This window comes from Neopelma chrysocephalum, unplaced genomic scaffold (genome assembly GCF_003984885.1).
Source record: "Neopelma chrysocephalum unplaced genomic scaffold, ASM398488v2 Primary Assembly neopelma1_74, whole genome shotgun sequence".
In the NCBI taxonomy this organism is placed as follows: Eukaryota; Metazoa; Chordata; class Aves; order Passeriformes; family Pipridae; genus Neopelma; species Neopelma chrysocephalum.
In genome coordinates this window covers 6,843,046-6,868,424 of record NW_020897735.1, presented here as the reverse complement: position 1 = coordinate 6,868,424, position 25,379 = coordinate 6,843,046, and the positions used below count along the sequence as shown (strand labels likewise).

The following is a 25,379-nucleotide window of genomic DNA, read 5'->3' as shown; positions in this document are numbered from 1 at the left end:
ACTTAGCAGCAAACATCCCAGGAGGAAGGCTGGGCCTGCCCAGCTCCAGGCTCCCTCCAAAAGTCTGGATTTTTCAGTGTGAAGTTGCAGGACAGGAAATGTGAGTGTTGCACTGTGGTTTGCTGACCTGCCTGGACTGTGCTGGACTGGTCTGTGTTGGGAGCTGCTGTTCCCAGGGAGGCAGATCATGATTCATGGAGCATCTCACTGCATAGGTCAGCTTTTGTTTGAAACCAACTAGAGATGGTATTACTTAAGCACAGATATTTTTACATAAAACTGGAGTTTTTGATGGGCTTTCTGAAATAATTAAAAATAAATCTGGGATCTTGCCAAATGTGGCTCATTCTGCCCTCTGGGTTTTCAGGTTACAGTGCTGAGGGCAGGATGCTGGGATAGCATCACAGATTTGGGGTCTCACTTCAGCCCTTTCTGATACATCGGTCGAGTTTTGGGCTCTCCAGGGGTTGGGATGTTCACGCTGATGGAGAGTGAGGACATTTCCAAGGGACTTCCCAGCTTTAACTGATGCCACTCCCACCAGCTTTGGCCACTTTCTGCATGATGCAACCAGTGTCTCCCTGGTGAGAACTTCACCTGAGATACAGCAAACCTGGTCAGAAGTCCTGGGCTGTGGGCAGCAAAACCTGTTCCTTGGGACACAATGGGAGGCTGTGGCTGGGGAGGAGGGGAGTGATGCTTCCCTGATAGCACAACAGACCTTTTGCTGGAAGGTTTTACAGCCTCAGCATGTTCAGGTGCACGTCTCCAAGCTTTACCCGCATGGAGAACACCTAAACATCTTTTTTTTTTTCTTAGAGGTGACAAAGGTTAGAAGTGAATTTCCCTCATGTTGACAGCTCTGCTATCTCGGGAAGTGTAATGAGGGAGCTTTAATGAAGCTACAGTATCTGCCTGAGAGTGTGGGGTTTCAGCCAGGTTGTTGCACGAAGCATTTCTAATTAGGAGAGATTTAATTCCAGATTTTTGTCATCCCCCCCCTTCCCTCTTAATTATATTTGCTAACATGTTTAACAGCTTTCCCTTCAGAAAAGAACAATTTATTCAAAGGTCATAAATAGATTCTGGCATTAATTACTCCAGGAGTCACACTGGGCTGCTCTGGAGAAAGCTACTCCATGGGGAATGCTAAACCTTTCGCAGTTGGATTTATCTGTGGTTGAAATGACTTTGTTTGCACACACACCCCAACAAAGACACCCCTAAAAAAAACACTTATTGCATCCACATTTGTGCCCAACTGAAAACCCATGGGGATCTTGTAGCTAATTTCCCCGAGTTTTTGGAACAAGCCTGTAAATCACATCATCTCCCTTGATCTCTCCATCTTTGTTTTGCAAGGTTTGGGGGTATTTTTGTCAATTAGTTTTGGATCCCGTCATTGCTCTGGATGCTGTGCAGGAGCAGCAAAGCCTGGCCACTTTGCTGGCTGTGCTGCTGTCAGGGACCACTGGCCACAGTGGCAGAAGGATGGGGCTGAGCTGTTCCCCTCAGTGCTGAACATCCCCCCCCCTTCCCCAAACCTTATCCGGGTGCCCAGATTAGGTTAATAGTTTTTGTAACCTCCAGATTTTGGAGCGACTGTAACATCTGTTCCAAGTGATAATAAAGCAGTGCTGAGGGGGAATTAGCATACAGCTGCTGGGGTGGGTGAGAGCCTCTATAGAAAAATAAATGAATTTACTGATGGAAGATGAAGCCTCATTGCATTTTCATAGTTCCTGGTAATTTTGGCAGTGTGGGCAAAATCTGTTCCTTTGCAATGGGAAAGGACAGAGCTGTGATGTGGGGCTCTGATGTGCATTTGGGACTTGAGTGTCCTTTGTTTTATTGTTTCAGCGCTCACCCAAAGCCAAGAGTACTTTTGCTGGCTTTGGGTTCTTTTTGAGTGTTTCTCTGGCATGGTTAAATCTGCCAGATAAGTCCTTCCTGGGTGGAGCTGGGATGGCTGTATGTGTGTGTGTGTGTGTGTGAATATTAATAACTCTGGAAATAGCTCTGCTTTTCTGGCGACCTGATCCTAGTGGGTGGCATCCCTGTACATCATGGAGGGATTGAAACTAGGTGATAGGATGGAAGGCACCTTAAATTTAAGCCATTCTGTGATTCCATCATTCCTGGAGGCAAAGAGGAGCAGTGGATGCTCAGGGTGGAGCTGAGAGGGGGAGAGGATCTCTGGTGAGACCAGTGGGTATGTGGTACCCAGACTGGCCATGATGCCTCATCCCAACCTGAAGAGCATCTGTGGGATGTTCATAAAGGTCTTTTTTTCTTGCAATTTGGCTCTCACTGGGGTCATCAGGAGATGCTGAACCCAGTTGAGGGTTGGCACTGCCAGGGTGTGTTCACCTGTGATGATCCCTCTCCATCCCTCCTCAGCTCCAGGGATCAGGATCCCACTCAGCCTCTGCCTCTCCTGGGCAGGCATCTGACCCACAGCTCTGTGTCATCAGCAGTGAGGTCAAGTATTTCTATCAGTCTCCTTCCCTGGTGTTTTTCCTGGAGTCCTGTGATGTGACAGTTTAATTTTTCCTGAAGGGAAGACAGACGAACAGGCATGGAAGCTGTTGCTTTCATTACATTGGGGAAATACATAAGAACGTGATTGAAGTGTTCTCTGAAGCCTCATAGACTTGAAAGCGAATTTAAAATACCCAAGTTTTAAAATTTATAAAGCAGAATGATTAGTGACTAGCGAGGAGGTGATATTCTGGATTTCCCTCCTCGTCAAATAATTAAAAAAAAATAACACCCAAACCAACCCACGCTCAGCTTTGGGCTCCACCAGCAAGAATGAAGTGAATAGTATTATCTGTTGTATGCTTGGAGAAAAATGATCTTAAGCAAGGTTAAACATCTGATTTATCTGGATGTGAATGAAAGGAGTGGGAGTAAAACTTCAAGAGGTGTAAAGCAGCCTCATGATTCCACGGGAGCAGAGAGGAACTTGCCAAAGATGGGGCCGTGTGTTCGCATGGATGTTCAACCTCCTGAACCAGGGCAGAGGGAAGGACTAATCCCCTGTAGCCACCAGGTTTCTCATGGTCTGATCCTGGGGAATAAAGAGAATAAAGTGTGTTTCTCTGAGCACTGCTCTTGTGTAGGCTGGGAAGCACTTCAAATCCCCTTTCTGAGGGTTTTTTTTTTCCCTGTGATTTGGAGGTTTTTTTGAGAGACGTCTCTTCTAATAACAGTGTCATGGTGTGAGGATCCTGTATAATACAGACAAGGCATCAGGTAGTGTTATCACTCCATGGAAACCCGTTATTCAGCCGAGCAGGGCTGTTATTACCTGGCTCTGGTGGAGCTGAGGCAGGAGGAGCCGCCCTGACAGAGCTCGGGAGAAACCTGCAGACAAAAAGGGGGTATTTAACTTGTCTCTGTGCTCGAGGTAGCTTAATAACTGCTCGGTTTTGTCTTTGTCACATTAGCAGCCAGGCTTTGTCATGTATTTAAGTGCTGAAGAATCAACGTAGAACTTCTCCTCCCTCCACCCACTTAGTGTTTTACTTGAAAACTCTGGGGGGAAAAAAAAAAAAAAGCCTTTTGGCGCTGGCTGACCATCCCGCCCCGGGGCCGTGCAACACTTGCTGGCTCGTTTATTTCTTTGAGGTTTGACATTTTCGGTGTTCGTTAGGCTTAAGACACATCTCAGTTTCCCAGCTCCCACCCCTCTCTCCTTGGTTTTGGAATCCTCACATGGAGCTCTGTGAGATCCCAGGATAACGGAGCTGATGTGCAGCCCGGGGTTCGTATCGCTGCTGCAGCTCCAGACACTCTCCCTGGGTGTTTTGGCATCGTTATTCCCGCTGTTCTTTGGGAAAAACTGTTGCAGAATTTTTCTGTGGGTGGCTTAAAAAAACCAAACAACTGCTGGATTTTTACAATTCTGCGGGTTTAAGGCAACTGTTAAAAAAAGAGACAACAGAGGGTTACTGCTGTGGGGGGGGTGTGTGTGCTGTGGGCTGCTTCCAGACCCTGATTCTGCAGGAATCTCCTTTAGCAGTTGACATGAATACTCAAAAAAGCCCCTCAGACAGTTAGGTTATGTTTGCATTACTTTTGGATTATTTGTGTTACTTTTTGGATTATTTTTACATTACTCATGAATTCACAGGTCCAAACTCCACTTGGTTCCAAGCCCTTTGCAAACAGAGGCCCTAATCCTGGGCAAAGGTTATCCAGATAATCTGGGAATACAGAGCACCGAGATCTCATTCTACCTGAGAAGAACCACGGGGCAGCTGGGGAGGAGGTTCTGGCTGCTAGAAGAGAGCTGAGCTGGATTTCTCAGCCCTCCAAAGGGTTTATGAGCATATTTGGGGCTTGTTTGGTCTGTGGGGAACACCGACCTGGTGTGAGACCTTAGAGCTTCTCATGGAGGAAAAAAGTCATGTTAAAGAATGAAGTGGCACAAGGTCAAACCAGTAATTTACAGGTGCTGTGTGACTGTCCCTCCTGCTCAGGTTTGGGGGATGCTGACCAAAGGGAGCACTGCTGTTTTCCTGGGAGCTTGGGCTGTCCATGGCTAAACACAAGCAGTGCCTGTTCTCAGTTCTCGTGTCACTGTAGCTTCACGATGTGGACTGTGGGAGATGGGGAAGGAGGATGCAATCCCAGGGATTGTGTAACCATGAAGTCCTTCTCTGTGGATACAGACGTGTGGTTGACCAGACTCTGTCTGGGTAGGAAGCAGCTGAGAGCTAGTGTAGAGGAGAGACAAAAGTTGAGTGTCTGACTTAGACCAGAAGCTCAATACCAGGGGAGAGCTGAGATGGCAGGAGACAAAAACTGGAGCTGCAGTTGCTTTTCAGATCGCGGCGTCGCTTTTATTTGATGTTCCTTGCATTATTCAAGGCAACCTGAAGAAATTTTTTTGGGATTGAACGGGTTTGTGCTTGGGAGTGGAGGAGGACTAAAACCTCAAATTAAACCTCTCTGATCCCTTCTGCCAAGCTGGGGAACGAGGCATCAGTGTGTGCCCATCCCTGGCTGTGCAGGGCCAGGCACTCCGAGGGGCTCAGCTGTCTGTGGGGTCTCGGTCTGTGCCCCCTCACACACACTTGGTGATTTGGGGAGAGCCACTACAGGCTGGCTTGATGTGATCTACCTGTGCATTTCAGTTACAAACCCAAACGTGGAAAGGCTTTGCTCCCTGGAAGGCTCCATTAATCATCCAACAGCAAGGGAGGCCGTGCAATGCCTTGGCTTCCCTCCCCTCTCCCGGGATGTGACCCCTTTGCCGGATGTCCGTCAGACAGATGTTGGTCACTCCTCAAGTCCTGGAGAGGGAATGCTGTTCATGGTGGAGTGTGCTCCAGGAAAAGTCTGTCTGCTTCTTGAGTGCAACCAGAAGTGATGGGTCATGATGACTTTATATGACATGTTATTTTTGCTCCCCTCCCTGAGGCACTCGGCAGCTGGAAAGCCTTTCCCCATGGAGCTGGAGGAAGCACTGCTTTGAATAAGAGCTTTTTGCATTGAAAGCTACACCTTAGGCAAGATGTTTTATTTCCCTTGGTGTTTATGGCCCTGTAAAATAGTGTGGAGCCTTCATTTTTTTTTCTTTGCATAGTCTTGATTGCATTATGCAGAGGAGCAATTTATTCCTAACAGCTCAGCCTAATACGTGCCACAGCCATTTTCACAGGAGCCAGACCTGCCTTAATGTTTGCTGTATGACTTCTTAAATGTATCATGCTGGCTCCTAAGCCAATGTTTTTAATAACTTCTGCTTGGGGCTGCACAGAACTGAGTATACATCAGGCTGACAAAAATCTGTGTGCTTGTCCTTGCACCTTAATTTCGTGCCTAACAATTCTCTGTACGTTCCACACTGTGTATGTGTTGGTGGAGGCAGTTGCTAAGAGAAAGGACTAATTCAAAGCAGAAGGAAGTTATATATGCAGCTGTAGCAGTAAAAATTGACTTAAGTTGGGTGGTATTTCGGAAATTAGAACAGGGATACTGACAGAAAAAAGGGGAAATGAAGAGAGTGTTTAACTGTGTGTTGACACTGTCTTAACTGTGTCAATAAAATAACTTTAATTCATGGGTCAGTGAGCTTCTTTTAGGGCTGCTGCCTGTTTAGACTTATTGATCCCCTCCCATTAAGCTCCGAGTACTGTCCTTGCATGTCCAGACAGTTTTCAGCCCCCTAAAGCAGAGTGGGTGGCTTTGGAAGGAGATGGAGTTGAGCAGCTGAGCTGGGGAAGGAACTGGATGCTTCTGCCAGTTCCCCTCCTCGCCCCTCTGGCTGAAATGCAGCATTAATGGTCCAGCCCAACATGTCCCTGGGGCCTTTTCTCCACCCTCACATTGTACCAAATTAATTAGACTGGCACAGCAAAAACAATGCAGCCTTCCCTGATGCTCCCTGCTCTGTGAATGCAATTACACTGTTATACAGAGTTTATTTTAGATATTCCAATTAGGAAAGTACTGTCTGGTGTAACTGCTCCTGTCTGACTGGTAAATACATCATTAAGTCCTGTTTCTTAGAATCACAGACTGGTCTGGGTTGGAAGGGACCCTAAAGCTGATCTTGTTCCAACCCCCTGCCATGGGCAGGGACACCTTCCACTAGACCAGGTTGCTCCAGGGGAAATGCATGTCCTGGGGAAATACCTGTGTTTGACTAGACCCAAGTCAGTGCAGGGATGGAGAGAGGCAGAGTCAGCTCCCAGAAATAACTGGATTTTCCCGTTGTCTCACAGGGAGACGTTCCAATTGAGTTTTCTTGCTCAAGTGGGTGTAAATCAGGGGTAGCTGCAGAGTCACAGGAGTGTTGATGTTTGTTATTAATCCACACACTAAACTTCCCATTAAAGAATTTAACAGAGCATCATTAAAAAAATATGAACCCCCCCCAAAATAATGTTCTTCTATATTTTTGGTAGACTAAGATATATCCCTGCTGGTGTGTGTTTAGTCCCTATTAGTCTGGCTCAGAAAAGAAGACTTGCCTCAAAAAAAATCCGAAGCCAGATCTGGAAACTATTCAGTCAAAGCATTCCAGAGATTTTGGGAGGATTTCTAACCCCCTTTAACCTCAGGTGCCAGCTTTGGCTGCACCCCTGATGTGTTACTGGAATAGATGAGTGTTCTGAGCTGCCAGGAGTGGGATGTGGGTGTTAGATTAGAGGGTCCTGTTATCTCATTATACTCCCCAGTATTAATTTATATAAATATCCAGAGCCTTATTTCCCGTAATCACTGGGATCTGTTCTCAGTGGTGGTTTTTATGAGCTGGGGGCCTGACCTTTTTAAGCAGCTTTACAAATTAAGTAGCCAGTAGATTAATTTTCTGTAGCCTGTTTTCATCATGCAGAAAAGGAACTGTACTGCATTGCTGTGGCAGTAAATTTTGCCTTTGGAGCTTGGGAGGGAAGGAAAAAATGTTCCAGATAAGGTAAAAGTCACATTCTCAGAGAGAGATTTAAATAAATGGATCAGAAATGAAGCTCCCCTTGGTTTAATTCAGTTTAAGGCTCTCCCTGAAGTGGAGGTCAGGGATGAGGTTGTGCCCAAGTCCAGAGAGGTTTGGAGTCTGTGGTCAAAATTCGATGGTTGAAACTTTAAGCACTGCAGGAAGATCTTTAATTCATTGTGGTAACAAATCTTTTAATGCTTTAGGAAACTTTACAGACCAGAGTTAATTTTGGCTGGAGTCTCTCATTAAATTCTGCTTTGCAAAAATAACTTGAAATGGGAAGTAATTTCCTTTTTTGTTGCATGTTTTCTTCTTATGGTGTGAATTGGGATCATTAAGCTGCGTTGGGCACGTGTGAGGCACGGCAAGACACCTTGTGCAGAACTGCTTGTGGAGCTGGTTAGGACAGCTCTGCCTCTGCTGTGGCTCAGAGCATCCTTTCCACAACTGGAGATTCCTTTAAACTCAATGCCAGGGCTGAGGAGTGATGGCTCTCCTTCTGCTTTCCACCTGGCTTTCATTACAATGTTAGAGCGAATGGAATGATGCTTGATACTCTGCAGTAAGGAATTACACCTCTCTCCACAAGGGCTAAAAATGCTTAATTGAAATCTTAAAGATAAAATACAGGCTCTAATCTTAAAAAAAACCCCAACCAAACAACCAACATCACAGTAACGCCAGCAACCTCCTCATCCTTCCCCTGATCGAAGTTCATTCTGATTTTTACCTTGTGCATACATTAAATATGATGCTTAACCTTCAGATTTCCTGTGCTGGCCTCCCAAGCTTTGTGATACTTACAGTTACCCTTCAGTTAATTAATTTCCTTGCAGTGTTGAAAGGGAGAGGAACCGATACCCTGAATGCAAATGGCCAAAGGCAGCATGAGGGGTTGAGGTAGTAAGAAAAATGTGGGTTCATGTCTGTGTTCGTGGATGGGTTTTCCTTTCCTCATACACAAGAAATGGAGTTGGGGTTGATAGGAGAATGCCAAGTAGGATTTTGGGATGTACTCTGAAACCTGCTGAGGTCTGAAGACTCAGGGGAGTACCCAGCTGAGTACCCAACTGTGGGTTCATCACTTGAAACATTTTCTGTTAGTGGGGGGAAAGTACAAAGCAGGGGGGGATTCATCCCAGCTAGGCTTTCTCTCCCCCCCTCCTTTCCTTTTCCATTTTAAAATGGGTGATTTGTTGGCTGTTTTCTCCTGGGCATGGCTGATGGATAGGTGATGTGGGATGGCAGGGGCTCTGCCAGACACATGGTATGTCCCATCCATGGCTCCAACCTCATCTGTCTACCCCCTTGCTGCTCTATAGCAACATCTGTCTGTCTGCCCTTGGTCCTGGATCTGAAACACAAGGACTAAAGCAGTTAAGCTATAAAACTTTTTATTTTTCCTTCCATTAAGACCTTTTTTTTAATAACCCACACCAATTTTCTGTGCCTTGTGTAGGCTGTCACCCTGCAGGCAAAGGTGCTCCCCACTCCTGCTGCTCCGTTTCAGGTTCCTTTTGCGCAGGAGAAATTCGGGGCTGGAAAACTTGATGAGCCTCAGTTAAACTACTGGGGAAAAACAAAAACCCTTCCTGTTCTCCAGCTCACACTGTCTGTTCACAGCATGGGTTCTTCCCAATAATGAAATGCAACAAAACACTTATTATTTAAAGCCGAGGAGAAGAAGCTCCGAGCGGCTCCGAGGGCCTCAGGGCTGCCTGTCCCTCCTCGGTCCCCAGGCACAGGCAGCCTCCAGATGCTGGTACAGGAGCCCCAGGCCCCTTCTCCCAGCTCTGCCAGCCTCTGGTTCAGCTCCTGCTGCTGCCCATAGCAGGAGATACGATGCTCAACCATTCCTCATGACCCAAGAGGCTCAGAAGAGCTGCTGCGCAGTGGGTGCTCCCTCCCCAAGCGAGGTCTGCCTTGTAGATCCTGTAACACATGAGTTTTTTCCTTAGAAATTCCTCTTGGATAAGAGGGTTTGTGGGGCAGGTCTGTCTTTGTCTTTCCACCTGCCTGCTCTTCCCACCTCCCCATGCTGGGAGGTGGTGCCTGGAGGAGCAATCCACAGGTTGGTTGGCCCAGGAACACCCCACGACCCCATTTCTGCTGCTTTTGGGGTTGAAGAAGCTGCTGAGCTGCTCCAAGACAGCCCCATCTCTGCCATGAGGAGCTGATGCAGTGCAGAGCCCCATGTGCTGCCACAGGCATCCAGAGACCTATTAAAAAGCACATTGTGGGCTTAATCTTGTAAAAATGCAGCTCGATTTCATATGCAGGTCTGCACCAGTTACCCGGGATGTGAGAAATAGTGTTCTGGCTTTAATTCCTTCTTTAGGAAGGAGCTGGAGGGTGTCTTTCAGCCTCATTACCTGGCATCATTAAGAGAATGTTCTGAGTGTTTGTTTTCTACTTCTAAAAATGCCATCCTGGCCCCTGGTGTGACATTTAGGGGCTGTTTTTCACCAAACCCACTGGCCTGGTTTCTGGCAAGGCTCAGGGAGTAGATGGCAGCCTGGGCAGCAGTCCAGGAGGGTGTAACACAGCCTGGGTGTCAAGGTGTCTGTCAGCAGCCGTCACCAGGAGCGGGTTGTTTCCATCCTTTAGGGTACAGAGCTCTCTGCCAGCATCACTTCTGGGTCCTGTGGTGATCTGGAAGCTGAACTATCATCTCCAGAACTTGTCTGCAAGACAGGACTCTGCAAATCTCAAAACAGCAGAAGTTTGCAGTTTTTCCAAGCTGTTCTTTTCCTCCATCACCAATTTTAAAAGGTAAAAGCTGCACCAAAGGCACCGTTAGAAATATTTCTCGTGGCTGAGTGTTTGCTTTTCAGTGGTGGTTTCCCTCTGTGTCATGTGCTGCTGGGGCTCAGTGGGATGGATGTGTTGGGTGTTCCATTTCTGCCTCCTGGCAGGTAACTTGGCACGTCTCTCAGTGAGGAAAACACATTTAGTTGTAATTGCAGAGGCTTTCTGAGAGTGAAGTGAGTCTAATTGGAAGCGAGTCACCCAACATCATGACTGTGTGTAGAAAAATTGTATCTACCCATGATGGATGATTAATCCAATGGCATCCACACAAGCTCTTCCCAGAAAAATCTTTTGGATGCTGGAAGATTGCATGCTGGTGGTCTGATGGAAGAACTTGTGAAATAAGATTTCTTGGGGTGTTTTAAGAGAGGAAAGCATGGGGTGCCTGCAGTGAGGCTGTTGTGTGTGCACTGAGATGAGGATGTGCCTCTGTCTGACGGTGGCAGCTGTGGCACCATCAGCTCAGGGGTGGCCTGGGGATCACAGACTGGTTTAGTTTGGAAAGGACCTTAGAGCTCATCTCATTCCACCCCCCTGCCATGGGCAGGGACACCTTCCACTAGACCAGGTTGCTCTAAACCCTGTCCAATCTGGCCTTGAACACTTCCAGATATCAATGAGTATTTCAAAACTGGGCTCATATGGGACTCCTATAAAATCAATATAAAGGCCTTCAATTCAACATATTTGTTTGGTTATTATTTAATAACAGCCTGCTTTGACAATTTTGCATAAATGACATTGGAGTCAGCTATAGCAGGCACCTACCCCATGGTTCTCTTCTGCCTCCAAAGTCTCAGAGCTTGTCTCTTCAGCACTTACATAGGGCTGCTTGGTTTTAGAGACAAAAATCAGCTGTGTGAATTCCTTGAATTAGCCCAGGCTTGCAGGCTGCTGCCTGGGGCGTCCTCCCTCAGGTCTGGACCAAATACTTGACGTGACAGGGCCTGATTTGCTGACTTGGCTGCTGTTGACTCATCTCAGAGATGCACTGTAGCTGTTCTCACCACTGCCCTGTGAAAAGTTCATCACGGTCCGATTCCCTGCGCCAGCCTGAGGAGCAGGGGAACAATGGCTGCTTGGAAAGTTCTCTGGAAGCGTGTCATTGCAGTGTAACTCTATATAGGGTTATGCAATTACTCATTTTCCTTAACAGCAGCTGAATGGTCTGTTATAATTTGATTGTCATGGTTCAGGTCAAGTCCCATCTCAGAGCTTTGGGTTGGCCAAAATGTTTTGAATTTTCTTTGCCTAAAACTCAGTGCGTGGGAAGGTATCTTGTTTCTTGACCAGCTCTAATCACAATTTTCCTTTTCCATCTTTTATCTGTGGTCATGTTTTCTGAGCAATGAAGTTTGAGCCATGGTGAGGCAAACATGAGTTTAGGACTTCATGTCAATAGTATGAGCCAAGGCATCTCTTTTTTAAAATTTCTTTTCTTTTTTTTTCCCTTTTTTTTAGGGGGAGGTTGGTTTTTTGTGTCTGGTTTTTTTTGTTTGGTTTTGTTTTGGGTTTGGGTTTGTTTGTTTGGGGGTTCTTGGTTTTAGTTTTTTTTCCACTTTCTTAACTGAGTTTTCCTGGTGGAGCTGCATGTCTTCCAGCAAGAATAGAACAGGGCTGGATTTAATGAATGTGGAAGGGGACTCTCAGGGTGCCAAATGTGGGCAGATTGAGCAATCCCTCCAAGCTCTCCTGCTCCCAAACTTTCTGTAGTCTGAGATCTAGTTGCTCACTGAAGCCCAGGCTGGATTTGGCAGTCTGCTGTAGGGATGTGGAGACACCCCAGATGTGGGATGCAGGAGTCAGAGCTTCCTGGATACTGTGGGAAAGTCCAAAAGAACCACTTTGGATGTATTTGCTGTGGTACTGATGAACCTCAGAAGGTCCAGCTGGGTTTTTCCTCTGAAGTAGGATGCTGATACCTGGTGGTCTTCCCACACTCATCCATAACTGAGGATGCAAACAGCCTCTGCTCCCTGCCCTGCCATCCCCCAGGAGTTGGTGGAGATCAGGGCCATCAGAGAGGGCTGTGCCCACCTGATTTTTCGAGAAGCTGTTGTGATTCCTGGGAGTGGCTCTGCAGATCTCTTTCACAGGGACATCCTGAAAGATAAATCTCCGAAGTACAATCAGCAGCCCGACGCGATGCAGGGATTTGATTGGGGTTTTCTAAAACCTCAGCGGGAAGGGTTTTGGTGACACAAACCTCAGACTTATGGCTGGGGTTTGGACCCGTGCTGAACCTGTTGGACCCGCTGGATTTTGGGTGGCTGGGCTGTCCAGACCTTGGGTGTGGGATCAGGGAATTTCAAACCCCGTGAGCATCTCTGATAAAACGCCCCAAGGCAATTAATGCCCTTCCCTTAACAAATTCCGGCTTTCTCAGCGGAGCCCCGCGTTTGCAGCCCTCGGAGGGCTCCACAAAGGAGGGAAGTACTGTCATCGGCGGCAGCTCCGCCGTTTTCTTTGGGAAGTTGCAGCTTCCTTCCTCTCATTTAGAGCCCGTGTGTGCCGCTGGGTGACCCCCCGACGGCGGGACGGACAGACGGACGGAGCCCAGCGCTCCCCCGGGGAGTCTGCGGGCTCCTTGCACGGGCTCTCACGAGCCTCTCCTGCCACCAGGGAGGGCTCAGATGTGGTTTTGAGCTTTGGGAAGGTCATCGCTGCTGTCGGGAGTTTGCCTCCGAGGACACAAACATCTGGGCTCGCCTGTGACGTCTTTTCCCTTCTCCAAACTGGGGGATGTCACTCGATCCTTGTCCCCTCCTCCAGCCCCGCGTTATCTTGGACTCATCAGCTGCCTGATGGGGGTTTTAGCCACGCTTCTGGAATTCTTTTTTTCCCTTTTTTTTGTTCTGAAGAAACCTATGTAATGAAGGAAACAAACCTGGCAGTCCTCAGGGAGAGTTCAAGAGTCAGCAAAAGTTGCCTTAGATAAAATAGGATGAGCTCTTGCAGCCCAGGGGGTGACAATGCTGCTCCCCTCACACAGACTTCTGCAAGCAGAGCCAGCACATCTATACATTCTCAATATATACTTCAGTCTGTCACTGAACAGTTCTTGGGCATCTCTCACTGACTGGGTTAAATAATTTGACCCTGTGCTCTGTCTCTTGTTCCTCTCGCCTCTTCCCAGCGTCTGCCACCATGGAGGTGTTTGCCACTGGTCCTCACCTTGTTCCAGTAGCTCATGTCTTGTGTGAAATTCAGGCTGGGAGCTCTGGTTAATGTTTGTGCCCACTCTGAGCAGTGCTGGGAGCCATTCCTCTGCCTCTAGGGCTGAGGTTTGGGACTTCTAGGTATTTAATAGGTTACTCCAGAGCCCCTCTTTGTTATTTTTTTAATTTTATTTTTAGTTGTTTTCACAGTTCTGTGTATATTCTGGTTTCCATTCATGAGCTTTAACGTGGTTATCTGAGAGACCTCTTCCCTTTGAGCTCCCATAACCATGATGGGAAGTTCCTGTAAGGTAATTGGAAGATCTTTGTCTGCTTGACCAGTTAAAGAGTGATGATGAGCAAAGGTGTGAGGATGTAGGGCTTGGCAGCCTGTCCCAGTGTGCTGGTCTGCTGCTGGACAGCCTCCCTGGATCTGTGGTGTGCTTCTCTGGGGCCAGGTGTGGAAGGTTTGTAGTCCCTCTGAGGCTGATGCTTCTCACCAGGAAGGACCTTTGCTTGCTGTGTAGGTTTGCCTTCACCCAGTCCTCCCAGTGACCAGCTATGGGTGTTTGCTAAAATAAATGGTTGCTTTCCCTCAGGTACTCTCCTAGGGATAAATCTTGCTTATGGGTGGATGTGAGGGGAAGGAGAAGCTGTGGAGAGGTCAGCCCTCATCAGTGTTTCAGGCTCATTAATCAGCCTCGCTAAGTGGAATTTGCCCAGCCCGGGAGCGCTCAGTGATGGGAATGTCTTTGAAAGGGGGGGGGAAATGATAGTGCTAAACTGTTTGAGAAATAATTTCGTTCTCCACTTCTCAATAGATAAATCTGCTGTCCAACAACCTGAAATTTAATCTGTCCATCTGAAGTAATTGATGAGCTGTGACTTGAATCCAAATGTGAGCGAGAGGGGGAATTTTCTGCAGGGATGTTTTGCGCTGTCTCTGCGGCTGCTCATCTGCACCAGAGACAATGGGGTGAAGCTGGGGAGGAACAAAGCCAGGAGGAACAAAGCCACGGGAGATTTCGTGCTGCTGGTGGGAGTAATACAAGCTCCACTTGTGCTTTTGACTAATTACTGCTCCTGAAACTGTCCTGGTAACACCTCGATGTGGAGGTGAGCTGGATGGGGCTGAGCCATTTGGAGAGATTAGATAAAACTTGTGATTTGCACAGTTTTAGGTCACAGAATGGTTTGGGTTGGAAGGGATCTTAAAGACCATCTAGTTCCAACCCCCTGCCATGCAGAGTTGTTGGCTGCAGTTCCTGCTGAGTACTTGGATGCTCTTGGATTTTCTCTCCACTCTTGCTGTTGGAGCAAGCCAAGGGAGTTTTGGTGCTTCTTTGCAATGTCAGAGTAGCTCGGGGGAACTCGACATGACTTGGAGGAGGTGCATCCTTCAGCTTTCTATAGAGGTTTGCACCATGGGATACCCATTTCCCCACTGATCGCTGTAAACGAGGTGTTTTCCCAACGAGAGACCCTCCCTTCCCCGTTTGCAGAGCCTGTGATTAAGCAGATGCTCACAGCTCCCCTGTTGAGGACTCAACTTTTCTCCTGGTGCTTTGCAGCGAGATAAGAGGAAATCTGACATCACGGTCAGGAAGCACTAAAGAAAGTTACTTTCGTCATTCGTCAGCGGGTTATCTCGAAAGGCAGAGCTGCAGCATTCCTTGCATGCTGCAGGACCAGTTTCAATCCCACAGCTCCTCTGGCCACAGCTCAGTGCGTGGCCCTGTGCCCAGATGCCCCGTTTGTCACTGTGTGTGGCCCCGCTTCCCCCCCCAGCTCTAACCCCGGCCCCCCGCAGCTGCTCCCTCTCCAAAAGGCCCCTTTCCAAAAAGCTGTGAGCTGCTGCACCATCCTGCCCTGCCAGACAGAATCGTCCCCTCTAGTTTCTTTCCTTTTCCTGTGTTTTATCACGTTGTTAAATGCCTCTTTGGAGACTCCCAAGCCTTGCACCTCCCTCCCTTGTGCCATCCCAGCTGCAGGGAGCAGGGGCTGCTCTGCTCACGTGAATGTCTTCCAGATCCCACCTGGGATCCCAGTTTGGTTGCTGAGCAGATTCTGCTGCATTCTCCAGCTTTTAGTCTGTCTCTCTGCCATCAACAGGCTGCTCAGGAAAGTGGAGTCACCATCCCTGGTGGGATTTAACATGGTGTAGATGTGGCACTTAAGGGACATGGTTTAGATAAAGGTGTGACTCGATCTTGGAGGTCTTTCCCAACCTAAATGATTCTATTTTTCCTTTAACAAAGCCCCTTTGGTGGGAGTCGGGAGCACATGTGGCCTTCAAGCTTGTCATCATCTCTGCTGAGGCTGAACCGTTTCCAACCCAACCCCGAGGTGCTCGAGTAGGTGGCTCTCTTCTGGCAAATTTGCATTGGAAATGGCTGCTGTCTAGTCAGTGCAGGTGCCAGGGGTGCCCAGTCATACAGGGACCGCAGGGAGGGGTGGTGGCTAACGTGGGGGTGTGGGGAGGAGCGAGGTGCTGAGCTGCCCTGCACCCTCCCATGGGCTCCCCTCCCACCCCCAGAGCTGGAGTTTCCATCTACAGAAACATCTGACCTGCCCTTCCTGCCCTGGGGTGCAGCAGCAGAGCTCTGGGATGCCTTTTGGGCATGTCCCTGCTAAGCTCCTGGTGTGCAAAGTGGATTTATTCCAAGTGCTGGAGTATCTGGAGTTATCTCAAATACCAAACTGCCCCTTTTTTGATCTCCACTGAAGGCATCTCCAATGCATTTCTGAGTTTGCAGGACAAGTTTGAGTGACATGAAAACTCGGCAGCAAGACCCTTTGTGTGTCTGTAAACTTATTGAATCCAATAAAAGAAATAGGATTGTAAAAACCCTCTTTACAAAAGGACATCCCAGAAGCCGCTGAGAAGCTCCCAGTGTGTCCCAGGCATTGGGGTTGTTGGCCTCCCCGTGTGCAGGAGGAGGGTGACTGTGGGCTCCCAGTGGGAGCAGTGGCTGAGAGCAGTTTTTAGCAGTTTATTCACTTCATGACATTGCAGAGTGGTTAAAAATAAGTGAATCTGTTCTGAAACTGAGTGAGTGCAGGTGATGGGACCCTTCTGCCTCTCTCTAATGCTGATTCTTTAAAACCCTCCGAGGATTGGGTCAGAACTGACCACGCTTTTCTCATCTCTTGTCAACCTTCAAGGTATTTTGTTTAACCAGATGTGTTTCTTGCTGTGCGTGGTAGTCCCATCCCTGCCCTCATTGCCTCCTTGCTCTGGCTTGGATAACTTCCCTCTCTGGGCTTTGCAGTGCCCAGGATGTTCTGCCTGTGCCAAGGACTTGTGCCATGGCTGCTTTTGGAGCCTGGCTGGCGGTGCAGTGGGAGATGCTGATATCCATGGAAGTTGCCATGATCTCGGGTCTATTTCTGTGATTGCTGGTGGTGCCAGTCCCCAGAAGCCACAACTGGTGGGTTCCAAGGCTGTTTTGGATGTGGAGGAGGGTTGTGGCAGGGCTGGGATGTCCCTTGCACCGAGGGATCCTGCCTCAGTGACAGTCTTGCTCGAAGCCTATAAATGACACCATTGATTTTTGGGCCTGACAGGTGTTGAATGAGCCCCATTGAGAACATTGATTTCTCTCTCTCTCTTTTTCTCCTGCAAGACGTCTACTTGTCCAAAGGTGTGATTGACTGGTGAATAAAATGGCCTCGGCACAGCCCATATTAAATTGTAGCTAATTTTAACATGTGGCCGTTGAGTAACTGTATCGAGCCAAGAATTCATGATCCTCCATCAACAGCAAACTGACCTCGAAATGCCAAAAAAAAAAAAAGGTGCAATATAACACTTTGTAGATTGACGAGAGAAACAGTGCAAGAAATTGTGCCACCAACACCCACGCTGAGTGTACCCACCTGAACTTCAGGTGGGGTTGAAACCCACCTGCAGTTGTCATTCTGAGCGGAGGCTTTTGTTGTGATTAGTGTGGTGGCCACACTAATCTGTTGCCAGCTCCTTGCTGGTGGAGGGGGACTGTGGTTTCTTGCCTTGGTTTATTGTGTTTTACATCAGGCCTTTTTCAACAACTCTTTAAATAGATTATGGTTCCTTCCTCGATGCTTGTCCTCTGCCCACACTCAGCACCTGGCTGGCTGTGTGTGTGGTGGCTCTTTGATGTCACCTGGAGCTGCAGGAGGGCACTGGCACTGCAGCAGGCACACTGCTGCACATATTTAGCAGCTGGTGGTGAGGTGGTTTCCAGAGCTGAATTGGATGAGCAAAATCAGCTTCGGCCTTCAGTTCCTTCACCAGCACAGGTTGCCCAGAGAAGCTGTGGCTGCCCCATCCCTGGAAGTGTTCAAGGCCAGGTTGGATGTGGCTTGGAGCAACCTGGGATAGTGGAAGGTGTCCCTGCCCATGGCAGGGGGTGGAACTGGATAATTCTTAATGTCCCTTCCAAGCCAAACCATCCTGTCATTCCACGAGTGTGTGGTTTGATGCTGCCCAGCCTGGGATGAGCGGGAGTCGAGGAGGGAATGCTGCAGAAGGGCAGGGCGGTTCTGCGAAGGAAGTTTGCGTCTTGCTGTGTGTAATTGTGGCTATAACCTGTGTCATTAACTTTCAAAATTGGAGGCTTAAAAGGATTTAAAATAAACACATGCCTAGAAATTTGAAATCAATGAGACTGCAGTGCAGCAGCACACGCGGCCCTGCTGCAAGCAGCCGGTTTGCCTGGGGTGTAAATTCTTGCAGAGACCCAGAAGATAAAGTTATGAAATAACCCACGTCAGCAAGAGAGGTTGTAAAGCAATTCCGAAAAAAACCTCTGTCTAGACACTTATATTTACTGCAGTGTTTATGTGAGATAGAGGAATGCCCTAGAAAACCAGATTTGTTTTCAGTTTCTGCCTCTGGCACGTGCTTGTCTAATGAGAAAACTCTGATGTGATGGGACTGTCCTGTGCCACCCCCTGTGCTGGGGGAGCTTTGCTGTCACTCAGCGGCCCCATGTCGAGGGGCTGGCGTGGGGGAGAAGGGTAAAAGGTTATTCCTTTCTTTGTGTAGGTGAATCAGCCTGTTGTTAATGAGGTGGTCTTGCTAATCCACCTCTGGAAACCCCGTCTCTAATCCCAAATGCGGTGATAACAAGCTGCACTGTGGTGGTGTCTGCGGAGATACCATGGCCCCGAAGACTCTGCTTTGATTCGTTTAATTAAAAGAAAATTAAGCTATTTTTATTTTGCTTTGAACTCTGGGTGAAGTTTGCAAGCAGTGTCTTTACGTGGAGTGTATTTGATGACAGCTTGGGGAGCAGAGATGGTGCCATGTGACAAAACCGGGCTGGGCAAACCCACCCAAAGGCAGCTTATCACGTGGGGGTGATTCACCCCTTTAATGGATTGGTTTACTTGGGATTCTTACATGTTTGTTAGGTATTTGTGAGGAATTTGCTGAGGGGAAAAAAAAAAAGAGTTGCTTCAAAATAGAGCAATGAATTGAAGGTATTTTGTAACGAGGCTGCAGAAAAAAGGGAAGTTAATTGGCTGGCTCAGCAGAGTCAGCCCATCCTGATGAAGGATGGAGGTGATGCAGCTGCAGAAATGAAGCAGATTTTTATTATTTTCCTCTTAGCCCCTGCTGCCAGGCAGCACCATTGGAGCGAGACTGGAGTCCCCAGACCTCAGAATCCCTGATGCTCCCAAATAAACAACCAATTATTGCTGTAGTCAAAGACAGGATTTTCTTGAAAGAGAAGGATAACGTTGCTCTGCCAGTTGACCTCCCTGAATAATCAAGGGTGGTCCCTGGAGGGCTGAGGCTTCTGCTTCTTCAAATGGGCCAAGGTTAAAGATGAGCAAAGCTTTGTGGAAACAGTCTCTGGTCTTGGGGACAGGATCTGAGTTGGGTCAGGAGCAGCTCCCAAGGCTGAGCCTCAGGACTGGCATGGGCTGGATGTGGCTGGTTTGTGTTTTTGTCAGTCTGTTGGTGTTTATGGTACCTTCAGCATCTGGGAGGTGTGAGGGTCAGGGAGCAAATGGTACTCGAATAAATTGTCAGTTGTTTCATTCCCCAAAGCAAAAAACCAGATTTTCAATGTCCCAGTCTTTTTTAGGGGTGTATGTTTGCATGTGTGTGGATGTAGAGCACCACACACAAGGAGTGTTGTAGCAGAGTCATAGAATCAGGGAATGGTTGGAGTTGGAAGGGACCTTATAGATCATCTAGTTCCAGCCCCTGCCATGGGCAGGGACCCTTCCCCACTAGACCAGGTCCAACCTGTCTTTGGACACTTCCAGGGATGGGGCAGCCACAGCTTCTCTGGGCAACCTGTGCCCTGGCCTCCCCACCCTCACAGGGAAGATTTTCTTCCCAATATCCTATCCAGCCCTGCCACCTGGCAGTGTGAAGCTATTCCCCCTTGTCCTGTCACTTCATGCCCTTGTCCAAAGTCCCTCTCCATCCCCTTTAGGAACTGGAAGGGGCTCTTAAGGTCTCCTCAGAGCCTTCTCTTCTCCAGGCTGTAACATGTGCCCCTTCTGTAGGGAACCAGATGCAATCATGCTGGAAGTGGTTAAAAGTTCAACACCGGCCTTCTGTAGAACATCAACTGTAATTTATATTTTTCTTTGGCCTTTAAAGGGAAGTGTCCTGGCTTGAGTTCTCCAGCCCTTCTGCAATGTTACCTTGTGAGAAATTTGTTTTTCAAAAGGGTGTTTTGTTTCTGCTGTGCAGCTGAGAACACAGGAGCCCTCACAGGGCACCCGGAGTCCGAAATCTTCAGTAACAACAAATAAACTCGTGCCTGGCTTTCCAGTGCAAGTTTCTAAGTCCCTGTTAAGTTGTCTTGCACGTGAATTTAACTCAGTAAATATCAGTTGCAATTTGTGCCTGTCCTACTCACGTTTTTCCCTCCTTTTCTCTTTTGTTTTCCCCAGTTTCTCTGTTTGAAGAACATCCGAACCTTCCTGAAGGTGTGTCACGACAAATTTGGGTTAAGGAACAGCGATTTGTTTGATCCCTTCGACCTCTTCGATGTCCGGGATTTCGGAAAGGTAAGAGTTACTCCTGAGCTCCTGGGAGGTGATGCTTCTGGCACTGCTGGTCCTCTGGGCTTGTGTTGCTGCTTTTGGATGAAAATATGTAGGTTTTGTGGTTTTCTGAGAAGCTTCTGCACCTTTAACCCAAGGATTGAGCACCTGTTCCCCTGTGCTCGTGGTATATTTAGGGGTGGATTCTGCTGTGTCCTCAGTGAAGGGAGATCAAGCCTTCAAGCTTTCTGCTTTAGATTACAATGTCTCTGGGATCAGACTCTATAAAGTACTTGAAAAATGACTTTTTTGGGGGGGGAGGAATTAGACCTTTCACAGGGTCCGGACCTCTCACAGTCCTTCCCCAGCTGCTGCCACCTCTGCAAAGCAAAATAGCTTTGCTGAAGTCACCATCAATTTTGTCATGTGGCCAGTGAGTGTCTGTGGGGGTCAGGGAGTTTCATGCCAGGGTGAAATGAGTGCCCTGAGTTTCTCAAAAATGTGTTTTGCTGTAAGTGATGGCTGGCACCAAATTCTGAACAAGGCCCAGCTGCAAGGGAGGAAAGCTCTGCCTGATTTTGACAAGTGGCTCTTGTTCTGATTCCCTGGTTTTGACACCAACTGCATCAGGGCTGATGGATACTGGGCTCAGGGAAGCTATTACACAGGACAATTGCTATATTCTTCAGCAGAAAAGGTGTTAAAAGATTTATTAAAGCTCTCTATTGTTTTACCTGTTTCGAGTTACCAGGCATAAGCTGCTGGAAGGCATCTTCCCTTCTGATTATCCAAAGAGTAGATTTTCACTGCTGATGGGGATATATTATTTGATATTTATTGCCTAATTTATTTCTGGACCATTATCTGGAATGTGCAATTGCAGGGCCTTGTTTTATGAGTTTTTTTGATTTATGAAATACAAGAAGGCTTTCGTTGTTCTGGGAATATGAATGCACAGAAGGAACCTTTTGGGCCAGGGAAAGGACTGCTGCTAATTAAAATGCTGCTTTATTGTCACATTGTCTCTTGCTTTGTGCTGTTTCAAATTGCCTGGGATGCCTGTTAATAGAGCCTGGTGTTAAACACTGCTGGAACATGTCAGCTGACGAGCACACTTTGGTTTCCTTTCTGGTGTGGTTAGGGAACAGCTACTCCCTCCTCCTGTTCACTTTTTTGGGGGGAAGGTTCAGGTTTGTTACTTGGGAAAGGGAGGTGATTTGCCATTCCCTCTCACCTCATGACAATTTAGATTTTTTTATGAGACTTGGGAAAGAAACATGTCATAAACTTCCAAGAAATCCAAATGTACTTTATTTACTGTATCCTGCTTATTTTCATGTGCATCATCCTTAATCAACCATATAAAATGTGGGAAGCACAGACTTTGCATACAAAAAACTTTTTTTTTTTTAATCAGTTTGGTGGAGGTATCAGCTGTTCGGGTCTGCACCACCCTAAATCCCTCTGGAAGCCTGTCAAAACATTCCCATTGTCTTTGCCACCTTTCATTCCCACATTATCCTCAGATCTGCGTTCAACAGTGGCAAAGCAAATAAACAGGGAAAAATCTGCTGTTGACCCAAGCTCCTTTCAATTTTGAGTCACAGCGAGAGCAGAGGGAGTCTCTAATCCACATTCCCACTGGCCAAACACAGACTTCACGCACAAAAAATTCTTCCTGGAGCTATGAATTCCTTAGATCAACAGTGTTTTTGGGTTACAAGACACTTACACCGTGTAGGAGACGTTTCTGAGCAGAGCACAGTAACAGTCAAGCGTTTAATTGCAGAGAAGCCTCGGTGGAGTGGTGTTGGGTGTTTCCTTTCTGGATGCCACTGAAATAGTTATTTCCCTCCTCCAAACCCAAGGGGCAGTGGGACAGCAATTACTAGCAGTTTTTGGGTTTGGTGCAGTGTAATTACTGAGCAGGAGGGCGGGGACTTGCGTTTCTGTGGTGCCAACCTCTTACATAAAGGGCTTGTCCTTTGGAATCTTCGGGGTTTCTTGGTGTAAGAAAACCACTGGTGCTTTGGAAGCGGAAGAAAAATCAGATCCCTCAGTCTTGCCTTGACCAGCTGTTATTCTGAGTGAGTTTTCCATCACTCCATTTGGCTTCTGAGGCGGGGCTTCAGCAAGGAGGAGCTGCCGTAGGATTGATGGAGAGCAAGTGTGTCTGGGGGCTGCTCGAGTCCAGGAGCCTGAGGTTTTATCTCTGGTTTTGCTACTTCCTTGAGCTTTAAGCCTGGGAAGTTATTCCTTAACTGTCACCAGGATAACAGCTGGTGAAATGGGGTTGTGAACCATGTGGGTTTGTCCAGCCAAAATCCCCATGGAGCTGAGGAGCTCAATCTCTGCCTTGGTGGGATGTTGGGTAACTGCTGCGCGCAGGCTTTTTCCAAAAACAAGCATCATGTTCCGTGTAATCTCATCTGCAGTATTTCCCAGTTACCCAGGGGGGTCAAAAGGCCACTTTAAATTGCTCACAGCCCTTTTTTTCCTCAATATCCAGTTAATTAAGCAATCCTGGTGTGACAAGGGCCGTGCTGTGTTTCATGACGGAGGTTTCCAAAAGCGACCTGAGGTGCTGATGCTTGTGTTTCTATCTGGGCCCTTTTAAGACACCTTAAAAGAACAGAGTTATATAGTTTTCTACCAGCTGACTCTTAATTTGTTTATTTTTTTTTAATTTGATCACTTTAAAGTGCCTCAGAGTTCTCCATAATCACCACTGGCACCTGCAGAAGTGTTTCTCCATGGCTGTGTCCTGCTGCAGGATGCAGAAGCAGCACAGTGTGCAGTGCTCTGAGGAATAAACTCCCTGTTTTTATTGCTTCACCCCTAAATAGGATCTGATCTTGCAGGAACAAGCACTGAGTTCCCCTGCTGTACCCACTCTCTGCTAGCACAGCCTATCTCCTGAAAAAAAGAAATTAAATAAAATGAAAAGCTAGTGCTCATGTACGGTGTGTTGTTGCACATTTAATAGCAGTGATGGTATAAAATCAAACTCTTATTGGACTTGCTAATTTATTGGCACCAACTGTAATGACATAAAATGTACATAAATATGGATTAAACTCTTTATTACTCTATTAGTCAGCACGATGGTACCAAGGTTCATTAAAGGGAGTTACTCATTTTAAATAACTTGCAGTAACGTACTATTTTTTTTTTTAAGAAATATAGTTCAAATATTCATAAACCTGTGGAGCGTGCCATTTATTAGCCTCCTGCTCCTCTCTGCTCTCCTGACGTGGATTTAATTGTCCTGAATTCCTGTTGAAGTTCTTGCACTGTTTAAAAAAGGCTTTTTTTTCTTTTTTTTTTTTTTTTTTTTTTTGCAAGATAGAGGTCCTCCCTCCCCTGACTCTGGGTATGAAGTGATGCTGTTCTAAAAATGAAAAAGGGAAGTGGCTCACTGGTCAGCTGAAAGATGAGGAGATGCTGGTGCTGAGGTTAAAGTAGTGTTTTCCACTCTGGTTCTGGTCCAGAGCCTGTGGAGAGCTGCTCCCACCTCAGAGCTTGAGCAGGGCACAGGAGGGGCATCTGGATCAATCCTCCCTCTCAGCTGAACCCTCTGAGGTTCACTGGCATGTGACTCGTGGGTGGCTGGTGCAGGGCTCGTTCATGGCTTACCTTGTGTGTCTGAAGTGCCTGGGAGGAGATGTGGGTGGTGGGGAGGGTGGCCTTGAGCCTGGCACGCTCCAGCAGCTGTGCCAAGAGCTGCCTTGGAGGTGGGAGTTAAATCAGAGTTAAAGTGATGGTGCCCTTGATAAATTCCAAGTTATTACTCCATATATTCAGGGTATTTTTTAGTGTAAAGGTGTCCCCTTCCTCCTGCCAGTGAGCTGGTGTGGATCACTCTTGGAAAGCCCTGGGGGGATCCAGGCTGTCCTCACTGGATTCTGTTGCAGATTTGTCCCCTGATTCATCACCAGCACCATGGCTGATGAATCTCAAAAGTGAGATGTCCCCTGTCACCAGCCATGGGGACAGAGTGGTAGAGCCACAAAGGGGCTCAACTGCTCCATCCCCCTGTCCCTCTCTGACACACCCCCCCACACCCCACCCTCTTGCCAGAGCATCAGAAAACTCTGTTTTCTGCTTGGTTTCAGACAGGAGGGTGGGGAGCATTGTCAGAATTATTTAGGGGACTAATAACCGAGAGTTGGTGGTTTGTGTTTCTCTCTGTTTCTCTGCCGAGAATTCCCCTCCCTCCATCATCTCTAATGTCATGTACAAGTCACTATCCCTGCAGCAGTCTTTTTAAAGGTGCTTTTTTAACCCAGTTTGAGCAGAGAAAGGGGGAGATTTATATGAATTAATATAGGTAGTTGAAAATGGCAAAGCTTTTAGATGAATGGCTGGTGTAACACAGCGAACCTGGTGCCAGCCCAACCTGCTGGTGGTGGGAGCAGCTCCCTTCTCCCATTTTGACTTTTCAGGGTTTTTTCTGACCTCTTGGAGCCAAGGGCATATTAAAAGCAGTGTGGGGTTTTTATCCACCACTGAGTGCATGAAGCAGTGCCTGGGAGTTGACAGGAGCACTTGGCAACTGACCTTGACGTCCCATCCTGGCTCTGCCGTGCTGTGGCCAGTGACTGTCCCTTTTTTTACAGTCTCCAGAGGCCCAGGCAGCTGGCCAGAGCTTCCTATGTTGTGGCCTGCTGTGCCAGCTCCTCAGCTGTCTGCTCTGTGGCACTGGATGTGTGCTGAGAGGGATCCCATGGCAGTGGAGAACGGCTCTAGTTGCCATATCACTGGCACAGGGCGGGTGGGGAGGGAGGTGAGAGGAATTCTCCAAAAGAAGGGTGTGTGTATTTTATTTATTTATTTTAATTCCTGAGGGAACAGTAGAGTAACTGACCTGCAAAGAGATTTATGTGTGTTATTGTGTGGAAGAAACCTGCTTAACCCCTTGCCTTCCCCGTCCTTGCCACGGCTGAAAATTCACATGAAACATC

At 47.6% G+C, this 25,379-nt stretch overlaps 1 protein-coding gene across 5 annotated transcripts in view; it reads left to right on the top strand.

Annotated features, from left to right (window-relative positions):
- VAV2 (vav guanine nucleotide exchange factor 2) overlaps positions 1-25,379 on the top strand; it is a 133,403-nt gene that overhangs the window by 10,789 nt on the left and 97,235 nt on the right. For all 5 annotated transcript variants that reach the window (XM_027687744.1, XM_027687742.1, XM_027687741.1 and 2 more), the window contains exon 2: positions 20,323-20,439. In XM_027687744.1, the coding sequence (XP_027543545.1) occupies positions 20,323-20,439 (117 nt within the window). The remainder of the gene's footprint in view (positions 1-20,322; positions 20,440-25,379) is intronic.